This window comes from Fringilla coelebs, assembly GCF_963513975.1.
Source record: "Fringilla coelebs genome assembly, chromosome: 8".
Taxonomy (NCBI): Eukaryota; Metazoa; Chordata; class Aves; order Passeriformes; family Fringillidae; genus Fringilla; species Fringilla coelebs.
In genome coordinates, this window is record NC_140066.1 from 2,338,715 (window position 1) to 2,351,544 (window position 12,830).

A 12,830-nucleotide genomic window follows, 5' to 3' on the forward strand; every position below is an offset into this window, starting at 1 on the left:
AGGGGGCGGTCACGTGCGGCGGGGCGTGGTCCCGGAGGGGGGGTGGGCGTGGCCTGGGGAACCCGTAAGGTCACATGACCAGGGGCGCGCGGCCGGGGGTGGCTGGTGCTGGTGCGCGCGGGGCCGGTGTCGGGCCGCGGAGGGGGCGCGTACCATGGTGAGTGCGGGAGGGGGGGGCGCGGTGGTGGCGGTTATGAGGGGGGTGCAGGGGGGCGCGGGGCCGGCGCGTACCATGGCGAGTGCGGGGCGGGGGGGGGGGCAGCGCCGATCCGCCATCGCCTGAGGCGGCGGCGGCGGCGGCCTGGGCAGGGCGGTGCCTCCTCTCTCCCGCCTTCCTTCCAGAAGCAAGGATTTAGGGGGTTATTAATTTTATTTGCGGATAAAGAGTGCCCGCATGACCTCGGTAGGGCGGGGTTTGGCGGTGAAAGTCGGGTTCCGTGTGCCCCGCGGAGCTGCCGTCGGGGAGAGCGCCCGGGCGGACCTGGGCTTATCGGGATCTTCCGGCAGCGCCGTGAGGCAGCGCTGCCAGCCGCGGGCTCCGCTCCGCACGGAGCGCACCCTCCGGGAAACCGCTCCCATGGAGAGGTTAAAATATACCTGCTGTAAAGAGTCATCTGGATCGATGGCTTTGTGGTTCTGCGGCGTTCGGGTTCCTTCACACGTGTCTCTCTTGTGCGTGCCGGAGCTGCTCGGGGCTCCGTGTGAGGCTGGGAGTTCTGTACCCTCTGTCAGCCCCCGGCATTCCCACAAGTCCTTCAGTGCAGCTATTGCACTTCGGGGCTGAACGCAGCTTGGTTTTGGTCCTGATGTAGCAGAATCTCCGGCGTCTGTCTTTTGCACAAAACCAAGAGCGTAGTAGCCTGGCATTTGGCCAGTTTCTGGAAACCCCAGTTCTCTTCTGCATTCTCTTAAAGTGTAACATAATAAGCCCTGTGATAGCTATCTAAAATACTTCTTGTTTTGCATAGTTTCCCCGCAGTAGTATCTTCGATAGCAGCTGGAGGAGATGCCTGCTGCTGACTTCTTTATTTCATATGTTCTTATTCTCTCTGGAGGAGATCATAGCTAATCTCGGAGGAGTGCAGTTGAAATATTTACGTGCAGTGACGTGTTACCAGTGTTGGGTCTGGCTGACCATTTAAATGGTCAGCTCGTAATTCAGAAGGTACTGTGAGAGCAACTTGTATAGTTTGCTTAAAGGTAAAGTGCTTCCCTCTTTAGTTAGAGGGGAGTATAAGACTAATCTGGAAAACAAGTGCAGTTTCAAGGAAAAAAATGTGGCCGTGCTCATAAGTATCTTGTGTTTAAAATAGTCTACAATTTGGAATTCTTGTTGAAACTTTCTTCTTTTTTCTTGCCCTTCCCCAGAAGCGAAGAATCAGTAATGGTTCTAGCGTGCACTGTTTGCAAAACAAAACAGCAAAAACAATTTTTCAGCAGTCTGGACAAATCTGTGCTTGGCAGAGACTTGGAATACATTTTGGTCTTCTGTCTGCTGGCCTTGTTGGTCATCTGCTGCTGCTTTCACCTCAGAACCTGTAGTAGTTATATCTATAGTAGTAGATATACCAGGGTTTCAGTTGGAGTCACACACATCTTTGTGGGTTGATTGCTGAGCACATGCAAAGTCAATTTAGTCTTGTGTGAATCCCTGTTCTCCAGCTCCAGCTCTGTGTCCTCTCTTCTCCAGGAGGGGTGAGCATGAAGTCTCTCAGTGTTCCTACTGCTAAGCAGTAGCATTCAGATCCAATCTTCCCCTAGGCTCTGCATTTCAAACTTCAGGTCCACAGAATGTCTTGGAAAGAGTTATCACTCTTTTTTTTTAATGTTAAATTGATGAAGTGGCAGTGATTGTGTTTTTTAACCCCAGCTGCCAAGAAAACCCCACCACTGCAGCTCCTTGCAGGTTAAGATAAGAGTTTAATAATTGAAGCAAAGTAAAATATCATAATGTTAAGTAATAATAATAATAAAAGGGAAACAGGAATGAATGATGCACAGTATAGTTGCTCACCACCTGCTGACTGATGTCAGCCCCTTCTGGGTAGCTCCCCCAGTTTATACACTGGGCAGGACATTCTGAGGTGTGGAATATCCCTCTGGCTGGTTGGGTCGCCTGTCCTGGCCATGCTCCCTCCCAGCTCTCTGGTGTACCTCCCCACTGGCAGGACATGAAGCACAAAAAAAGTCCTTGACTTAGAATGAACCCAACTTAGCAACAGCTAAAACCTCGGTGTGTTATCAATGTTATTCTCAGACTGAACCCTAGAAACAGTGCTGTATCAGCTACTGAGAAGAAATTAACTCAAGAAGAGCTTATATCTAGAAGAAGTTAACTCCAGCCAAAACCAGGACAGACTGTTTCATGTATACCAAATTCATCTGGTTGAAACAGATGTTCTCATGGAGAACACAGTGTAATTTCTCAAGAAAACCCAGAAAAATCACACTGAATTAGTGAAGTGTCGTCTGCTTTAGTACATCAAAGCAGATTAGTGCCCAAATCTTGGGAGGAAAATGTTGGCTTTTGTACTAATCTTGTAGAGTTTCCCATAGAGCCACAAACATGTTTTGCAGCTCCTTTTAAGAGGTGTTTGTGTAAGATCAAAGGATGAGCTCTCGTGTTCGGTGCCGGTCAAAAGTTCGAGCGCAGAGAATGCTGAGGAAAGGTGAGGACAAGCACTGTGCCTGGAGCAGTGTCACGGTGTCACACACCTGTGACACCCCTCTCTGTAATGGCAGCCTTGTGCAGCTGCGGTGGGCTGCCTGAAGAACTGCTGCCTCAGAGGCAGCAAATAAAATCCCAGTTCCCCTTCCCCAGCCAGGGGGATGCTTTGGGCTTTCATTTTATCCCGTTATTGTTTCTTTCCATTCTACTTTGCTCTAGTGTTTGGGTTTTTTAGTGGTAGAAATGGTAATTACCCCGTGTACTTTTTATAAATATGATATTTAGTAAGAGCTGTCACTGCTTGTTACTGACCTGATTTCGGTTATTTGCTAGATGAACAGCTGTCCTTTGTCATCACTGCTTCTTGGGTCTCTGCTACATAATGGCATTGTAACTTCGTGGAAGGACAAATGCTTTTTCCCCAGCATATAGTGTACAGCTGCAAATAAACACCACATTTAAAATGGAGTGTCCACTGTGTAGTAATTGATCCAGTTCTTGTTATTCTAGAGTTTTCTTGGAAACCTTTTCGTTCCTGTTTGTGAGATTGATGTTGTACTTAATGATGCTGAAACACGGAAACCTGCAGAAATCAAAACAGAAGATGGTAAAGTAGAAAAGCATTTTCTCTTCTACGATGGAGAATCCGTTTCAGGAAAGGTAAATTTTTATTTAAAAGTGACTATTAATTACTGTTCTGATTCTGGCATGCAAATGCACGTTGGAAGGTAAATGAAAAACTGCTCTAAGAGCTGCATTTTCAGCTTGTGTTGTTATTCAGAGGAAACTGTTTTGCTATGTATGGTTTTTTTAACCACAATCATTCAGGCAGCTGATAGAAGTCAACATTTTTGAATGGTAACTGTTTATTTATTTCTGGTCATCTGATATTTATGAATGAGCTTTTTGTGCAATGATGTGCAATCCTACTGTTGCTTCTGATGAGAAAACTCTTTCAGACTGGATCCCCCTGCTTCCCCTTCCCTTTGAACTCCAAAATCCACAATCCAGTACAGGTAACAGTAATTTCTGGTTGGCACAGTCAAAAATTTGCATACCCTGAAGATAAGCCTTGCTCTCCATGTCCTGAAGTGATTTCTGGATTGCAACAGAGGAGCAACATATGAAGTTCAGCTGACTGCTGAGTCAACAGGAGTTTTTCTTACTGGGAGAAAAGACAATGAAGTTGAGATTACCAGAGAGATTTCCCTACATTCAGTATTGCACTTAGGCACTCCTTGCCATCCCTCTGTTTTACTGGAGCTATTCTCACACTCTGAGTATTTCTGTTATGATTCACTCTTCCTTCAAAAGCTGGGTACTGAGATTGACTTGTGAGTGCCTGCTTTGATCTTGACTGACCTGTAGCACTGGGCATGTTCCTGCTCTGGCCATACCTTTCTGTACAAAGATCTTGCTTCTCTGGAAGGATCCTTGCAGGGATGTGAAGGGCCACAAGATGAGCCTGAAACCCAGGAAACAGAGGGAGAAGCTTATGGTGACCTGCTGGAGCACTGCTGGCTTGTACCAGGGACACCTGAGAGGTGCCTGATGAGTTTTGGCTGACACAGGCATGGTGGCACAAGGAGGTGTGGGAGACAAGAATTTTTTTGGACAGCTTCTCTCCACCCCATCCTTTTTTTCACCACAAAGATGGATTGTTCCAGTGGTTTACTTCCAACTCAGATAGTGACAGTGTGCTGGATTTTTGTACAGGAATTTCTCTGGTCATCACTGCCTTATAAGAAAACATTCTATATGCTTAATATTTACATGTCTCAATACAACATAACCTTGTGGAATCCTTGTCTGTTTTTGAGAATCATAGTCACAAATGAAAGTCTTCATAGTGGGTTTCATTATCTGTTATTTTTCATTGACTGAGCCAACACCAGTATTTAGCTGTCTGCCAGAGAAGGGACTGAAGCTCACATGACTTGAAAGGAATCAATCTCATGGCATTTCATTTTTGAACTTCCAGATGTGACTGTCAGAAGATGCTTTGAAGCATCACGACTGGCTCTGCTTGAGCTCTGGCTTGAATACTTTATTTTGGGACTTGAAAGTTCCAATTTTAGTTATAAAATTCAGTCTTGTGGGTGATTAGATTTTTCTTGAATGTTTTAGTGCTGCCTTGGAAATGATTAATTTCATGGTCAGCTGTTTGATTTGGCTGCCTTCAAGTTCTTGAAAAGAGATCTTGGTTTCCTTTCTCTTGGATGTGTTTTCCTTTTTACTGAGATTGTGTTAGAGTGAAAATGTTGAACAAATTTAACTTGTGTTTGTTTTTTTTGTTTTTTTTCCCTTGGTAGGTGAACGTCTCCCTTAAACATGGGAAGAGACTAGAGCACCAAGGAATTAGAATTGAATTTGTAGGACAAATTGGTGAGTTTAAGCTATAAGGGGGCTTTTAGGTGCTTGTGGTTTATGGAACTTGGCACTTGTGACTATCAGCAGTTCGGCTCAGACAATGCAACCTGTTCTGATCAGTGGCTGATAAGGCCTGAGGAAAGTTTTTTTCCTTACTTTAAAGCAAGTGATGTACTGATTTGTGCTTCTCAGAAAGTCATTGGGAGAAATATATGTACATGGGAGGGAGAACTGAGCTGGTGAGTATTCAGTCTGTCTCAGACTAGCTAAAAGTTGGATTAATAAAGTTGGATGGCACAGAAAAGAAATTAAGAGGCAGCTTACAGCAAAGTACCTTTTAAAATTTTTTGGTAGTTGGTTTTATAAAACCTATTAGAAGTGTAAATTTCTTACAACTACCAAAGTCAGCTTTGAGTTGAACTATGAGGAATTTTTATATCTAACTTCTTACCAGTCCAGGTGATCTCTGTGCACCCTTGGGCTGATGCTAAAATTCCTTCCTTCTCAGAGAGCTCTTTGCATTGTTGTCTCCCTTGGGAGTAATTGCTCAAGTTTCAGCCTCACACAATTGACTTTAAATGGAATTTCACAAATTCCCTATTTCTCATCACTCAGTAGGCTCCAGTGTTCTGTGTCTGAAATGTTGTGTAGCAGATATGACTGAGACCTGGCACCTGCTGCTTTATGCTTGTAGGTTTTGATCAGTAAGGTTGTAAAATTAAACTTAGAGAATAAATCAGCACTGTGATGGGAGTGAGGCATATAGACAGAGGAAAAAAGGTCTCAGCTATGTCACCTTCCTTTAGTCTGTTGTCTTCTAACAGCTGTACAGATTGTTTTTCAGCTTGACTTACACATTTTATTCTCTAGATGAATTTAATTTGATGTAGTGTTTCTTGAAATTCATGCATTTCTGGGACTTTCTGTTATGCTATATTTGGAAGTCCACAGAGTTATGCAGGTGTGGTTTAAACTACTGCTCTTTGTACTTGTCCATGTTTTCTTGCATCCTTCCAAGTGTTAGTATAGAAATGCAGAAAGCTTTCCAGTAGTGTGATCTTTCTGCACTGTTTGCAGACTAACTCCACATCAAAGCTGTATTTTAAACCAGCTCTTCTGAGTACAGCTTTTCTGAGTGACTGGCACAGAAAGTATTTGATATGCAGCATTAGATAAACTGTGCATTAAATAAATGCTTGTGCCAGCAAACTAAGTACATTTTTAGACAATTTGTGGTCATATTAGAAATCAGGAGTTACTAGTTAGTGTCAGGTTTTACCACATTGGCAGTGATAAATTGTGGAGTTGGTCTGTTTAGTTCATTTATTCTTTTCTGAAAAACTACCAATGCTGATGTTCAGTTTTGAATGGTAGAGAAGCTTATTTTTAGATACTGAGGTGTTTGGGTTTTGATTTTAGGGTGATTTTTGGTGAGAATTGCATGAGACATATCTAGGAATGAATCACTGACAGCACTCTGGGGACAGGAGATGCTGTTGCTGTGGAGCTGCCTTTGTTTCCAAATGACTGACTTAGACCAGGGGTCACAATAAGCCATTTGACTGTACACTGGTAGTAATAATGAATTATTTGCTAGATGTTGTTAATCTGCAGACCTAGATTAGGATCACTGGCCTGTCCTAAGTAAGGCAGCCCTGACATTGCTTAGGTTCTGTCCCTGCAGCAGTAAATGCTGGAAGCCAAAACCAGGCAATGCTAATTACAGAGCATGCAAAGCAAGAAGTACTTATTAAAGCTAGCTAAACTGTCATTAACAAACAATGCCATGCTAGTGAAGCTCTCAATGTGTTCTCTTCATTCCAGTTAGTTCTTTAGGGATGCTAACTGTAGGTTGCTAGAACTGAAGGTAATTCAAAAACCTGAATAAAACATTTGGTCAAATATGTGTATTTTAAGTTAATTGCTTCTGTTACACTCTCCCACCTGCTGCTGCCAAATTAGAGGCAATTTTGTTTGCTAAAAATAAACACTGAAACGTATTTTCCTTTAACTTTCTAACTTTAGAACTCTTCAATGACAAAAGCAATACCCATGAATTTGTAAACTTAGTGAAAGAACTGGCCTTACCTGGAGAACTGACCCAAAGCAGAAACTATGACTTTGAATTCATGCAGGTTGAAAAGCCATATGAATCCTACATTGGTGCCAACGTCAGACTGAGGTTTGTAACTGCTAAACCTTTTTTTTTTCCTCTCCTCCCCTGCAGAAAATTCATAATTTAGCAATTATGCTGCCCCCTCTTCCTCCTTTTAGTTATTACATGGAACATGTAAAAGCCAGCAGCTAGTGTGCCTTGATTGGAGTTGTGGAGATTTTAACACAACGTGGTCTCTTCTACTAAATTTGGAATCACTCAGTGCTGTTTGTATAAATTAAATTCCCCCAGTTCAATCAAGTGAAGACAGTCCATGTCTCTCCTTTAAAAGAAAAACCCATATCCACAACTGAAGAAAACACTCCCACATGTTTTGTCTTGTATTTTGGTGTCTTATTCTTTTTTACAGATTGCACACTGGTCTTTCAAAGAATAGCTGTACTTCAGAACATGAGGGCTCTCACTTAGTAAACCTGAATATTTCTGGCTAATCCAGTGCTTTTCTTCCCAGGTATTTCCTAAAAGTGACAATAGTGAGACGGCTGTCAGACTTGGTGAAAGAATATGATCTGATTGTTCACCAGCTTGCTACGTACCCAGATGTAAACAACTCCATCAAAATGGAAGTAGGCATTGAAGACTGTCTCCACATAGAGTTTGAATACAATAAGTCAAAGTAAGTGTCAGAGCAAAATGCTTTTTAGTAAATAACTTGGGATAAAAGGGTCCAGTATGTAATATATGGTGACCAACTTCACCTCCTGGAGACTTAAAATGTAAAGTTCTAATTACACAGAGGCCTTTTTCTCTGAGATACAGTTGGCTGTTCTGTCTTCAGTGCTAATAGGAAGGTCACTAGCAAATATTTAAGACTTAATTTTTGCATTTATGCCTTTTCAGTATGACTGATAGCACTTCCTTCACTGGTACTGATGGAATGATGGAAATATTGTAGCTGCTCTGGTCTGACTGAAGTGCTTAGTTGTTCACTGGGGAAGTGAGCTCCTAGTAGTTTCCAGGCAGATAACTTGACTTGTGTTCAAGAAGGTGCAAAACTTGTGTTTATTCTTTAACAACACCCCCCCCCCCCCATTTTGTTCTCTTAAAGGTATCACTTAAAGGATGTGATTGTTGGAAAAATTTATTTCCTCTTAGTGAGAATAAAAATTCAGCACATGGAGTTGCAGCTGATCAAAAAGGAGATTACTGGAATTGGTAAGAGAAACAAAGTCCAAATGAAATGGCAGCTTGTGTGCCAGTTGAGCCTTATGCAGACCTGGAGACTGAAGTCAGTAGTTGCAGTGCTGTGCTGGCTGAACCAGTGCTCCACCAGCTTCTTTCTCACTGGTGTTTGACTACCATTTACATTTTGTGCTTTAGCAGTAAAACTTTGTAGTCAACACCATCAGTCTGTTTAATTGCTCTGGGGTTGTGACTCTTGTGACTTCACAAATGTGAACCCTTGTAAATGGAATTTGGGCATAAATAGACGGTAGCTTAATCAGCATTAATAGGCAAAGAACAAGGGAGGAGGTGTAAAATGCATCCTGAGACCCCCTTGCCTCTACAGGGATTGACTGCTTAAGGGGGCTTGGTAAATATCAGCATGAATTAGTCATGTTCTAGAAATGTGTCATTTTCTGTCATCCAAAAAAATGGATAGGATGGAAATATCAAGTGGCTTTGAAGCAGGAGCAGCTTGATTATTGCAGATCAGGCTTGTACTTGCTGGAACAAGGCTGGAAGAGGCTGTGGCTCGTGACACTTCATTCCCCAGTGGCTGGGGTTGTTGGGAGCTTCTTCTATGGAGGATCAGAAAGCTCCCACTAGAGGAAGGGCAGAAAGCTCTGCTTTATACTGGCTCTTGAGCTGGCTGATAACCCTTCAGCTCCTAGCTTGAGCATGGCCTAGCAAAACCAGCTGCTAGCCCTGCTCACCAAGCAGAGCAGTTTCAGGGTTCCAGACCCTCTTGCTTTGTCTGTTTTTTAAGGTTTGCATATCCAGTGCTCCTTTGGAGCTCTGGTGCCTGCCTCTGCTGTGTCAGCATGGTGGGGGGAGAGGAAGAAAGATGTCCTGCCTGGCAGAGGGTTTGGCTTGCTTTAGCCATGTCTGACTTACGTGCAAGACAAGGGCAAAAATGCAGTGCTGTGCTAATTTAAAAGCTGCAGAATGGAAGTTGTTGTGATAAAACTTTGTGAAAGTTGAAAACTGAAGTGTGTGTTCTCACAGAGAAAACTTGTTTCACCAGGACCCAGTACCACAACAGAGACAGAAACCATTGCAAAGTACGAAATAATGGATGGGGCACCAGTTAAAGGTAAATAGCTGTGATTGTTTTCAGGGGGGAACAGTTAGTCCTAAAATCCTATTTAAAAGATCTATTTAATTTAAATTTAATTTAATTTAAATCCTGTTTAAAAGATCTGGGGCAGAAGAGAGAACTTACATAATTTTTTTTTATGTGGAGAAGCCACACTTCTCCTTAGGTTGATGAAATGATGATGCAGTTTCTATTTGGAGAAGACATTTTTATGGACTTAGGGCATTTCCTTGGGATCCTAGTAACTTTCACCCTTATTTACCATTGGAAATTTATGACTGACTCTTTCATCAGACCTGACTCCATGGTGTAGACAAGCTCTAAAGAGTTCAAAATACTGATCCTTCTGGCTTTCCTGGTTGCACTGAGAAAGGGTTCTCACTTTTCATTTCATACTTACTTCTGAGCTCAGTGTTATATTTCTGATTTTTGCTGGGTATTTTTATGTCTTGTGCACATTTGTTTGGTTTTTTTTAACCAAGGAGCAGCACAGGCAGTGCTTGGGAAACTACTTTTATTTTGCATGTCTTCTGAAACTACATTAATTATTCCAGTTGTAAGGAACTAATTTAAGCTCTCTGGTTTTTGCAGGTGAATCGATTCCTATAAGATTGTTCTTAGCAGGCTACGACCCAACTCCAACAATGAGGGATGTGAACAAAAAATTTTCAGTGAGGTACTTCTTAAATCTGGTGCTCGTGGATGAAGAAGACAGACGATACTTCAAACAGCAGGTATGGTCCTTGGCAGTCCTGTTGCAGTCTCATCTGGGCTGTTTTAATGCTGCTTTGAACCTTCAGCAGGTTAGAAGGCACCTGTGCTTCATGTGTGGCATAAGCATTTCTGACAGCTCTGTAGGTGATGTGACCTTGCAGAAAAAGGAGCCAAGGGGGCTGCTGGATGCTATTCCAGCAAGGGCAGGGAGCTGAGTACCATAGAACCTGCTTTGGGGATAGCCAGACAAAACTCTGGGTGGGTAAAATGAGCTACTGGTGTATTTGTTTGCTTCCTGAAACTCCTGCAGAGAAATCTCCCTTCCTGCACTAGCCTGGGTTCAAAACTGCAAAGTGTTAATAAGGAAATTTTCCTGAAAATGTTAGAGAAGATGAGGTGGTGCTGTGGAAGGGGATAGCCAAAAGGTCCACTGGAAGAAGCTGTGTGGATAATATCAAAATCTTCCTACTGCAAAGGAGACAAGACAATATAATTAAACACAGAAAACAAGAGGGAGCTGGAGCATACAGTGGCTATGGTAGGCTTTGGATTTTGAGAAAAGGAGGAAGAAAAATTTCTTGAACTCTTCAATACTATTAAAATTGAGGGTAGGGTAGTTCAGGAAGGGGTGACTGTTCAAGATTGCAAATACTCAAGCAGTAACTAAATATGTAAACTTAATGGTGGTGTCTTTATTTTACTTTTACATGAACTGCACTGATAAATAGTGGGGATGTGTTTTTTGGTGGGCTCTTGTGTTTTGTTATCTTTTTTATTTTCCCAAAAGTTTTAGTTTATCAGGAACTTAAGATACTTGATGCTCTCGCCTTAATGGCAACTGTTGGTTTCAAGAGTGTTTTCTCCCTCAAATAGGAAATAATTTTATGGAGAAAAGCTCCTGAGAAGCTGAGGAAACAACGGACAAACTTCCACCAGCGATTTGAATCTCCAGAGTCACAAGCATCTGCTGAGCAACCCGAAATGTGAACTGGTCTAAGGTGCAAAACTTTGCAGTGCTTCAGCAGGTTAAAGATGGCAGCAGCAGCCTGTGGGAAAAGAAGGCCAGAATTCCCATTACAACTGTCTTCCTTCATCTTGCAGTGCTGCGTTTACCATGCTACTAAAGCGTTCTTCAGTTAAACATTCAAGTATGTATATACATTTAAAATAAAGTGCTTTCTCAAACACTGGAACTTTCTTAAGCTACTATTTTATACTGCACATTTACTTTTATTTGATAATGTTGTATGCACTTGGGTATGCAAAAGCTTAAGTCTGGTTATTTCCATGCATGGTAGGCTGGTATATTTGATTTTTGCTGCTCACCTCTACAGTGTAGACTAAAGCATTTCCTGTCTCTCATGTTGTTTATTGCATGTTTGTTTCCAATGTTGCTTATTTGCTTTGTTTTGTTTTGAAACTGCATTAAGACACAATGACTAAATCACACTAAAAATCAAGGTTTATGGTGCATTTGTCCTAAAATCTCCTGATTACTACATTAGACAGGGTTTAACTGAAGCTGCATGTATGTGCACTATGGTTGGAGCCTTCAGACCAGTGGTTCTAAGAGGCTTTGCATCTGTCAGTAACAAAGAATATTGGGAAGCATCTTTGCCCTCTCTCCCCCAGTTCTCTTTCACACGAGTTGCTCCTAACTTTTGGGGGCTCGTTACCCAGTAATTAGCGACTGTAATTAGTAGGGATGTCATGAGTTCACCCTCAGGGTGGTGAGCGGGTAAAGTATTTGAACATAGTTATCTAATTGATGAAGTAAATGCTGGTAACATTGATTATTTTGCAAATATGTGAAACTGTGTTTCCTCCTGGCTTCATGATTCCACTGTCTTCACAGTCAATGTCTAAAACTGTCCTGACAGGAGAGGCAGAGTGTCCCCAAAGGACATCCTTCTGGACCTCTTAGAGCAAACGAGCTTCTCGTGGTCTTCTGCAAAGGTATTCAAAGCCAGGCAGGCCTTAAAACTTAGAAGCTTGTCTGGCCCAGCAGATTGTTTGTCTTGATCATCATCTCGTAGGCATGTAGTGTTTGAAGAGGTAGCTTAAAGGAGTGAAGTGTTGATGTGTGCACGCAGAGCGTGGGTCTGTGTCAGACCTGTGGCTTGGGCACAAAGGGAAGCCTGCTGTGAGGAAGGCAACTTGCACTCGTAGTTCTCTTGGCCTTTAAAGCAAGGCTTCTCAGCTCGGGTGCAAGTGTCATTGGTAACCTTACTTTATGAGTAAGTCAATAATCAAATTACATTTCTGTAAGAACTGTTTTATTACTGCGGCACTTTGATAAAGCAGAGACTCTGTGTACTTTATGCTAGGATACTCCTAACGCGGATATCTTCGGCTGAGAGCAAATCCAACTCCCTCATGTAAGTGCCTGTTCAGAAACTTAAAAGAATAAAGTTTAAAAAAAAAAAAAACAACCAAATATTTTCATGGTCACTTGCATGTCGTAAACCTGGGAACGATGATTTTTGAAAAACCTGATTGTACTTAGCCAGCCTCAGACTGTGTACCGAGCGGGGGGAGCCATCCCGAGCTGCTATTTGAGTTATTAAACCGGCTGTATTCTCACTAAACCCGCCTGGTCTGTGTGTGGGGGGCGCTGCGCTCCCTCAGGGCTCCCTCGGCTC

At 42.6% G+C, this 12,830-nt stretch overlaps 1 protein-coding gene across 1 annotated transcript; it reads left to right on the forward strand.

The window, feature by feature from the left end:
- Nucleotides 1-74: 74 nt before the first annotated feature.
- Nucleotides 75-12,754, forward strand: VPS26A (VPS26 retromer complex component A; the record flags this gene model as incomplete). Its single annotated transcript, XM_084210120.1, is given in 11 exon segments — nt 75-101; nt 103-135; nt 137-157; nt 3,179-3,328; nt 4,981-5,053; nt 7,064-7,220; nt 7,666-7,830; nt 8,263-8,369; nt 9,403-9,471; nt 10,066-10,208; nt 11,062-12,754. Coding segments are annotated over 11 exon segments (1,059 nt in total). The 3' UTR covers nt 11,176-12,754.
- Nucleotides 12,755-12,830: the final 76 nt, after the last annotated feature.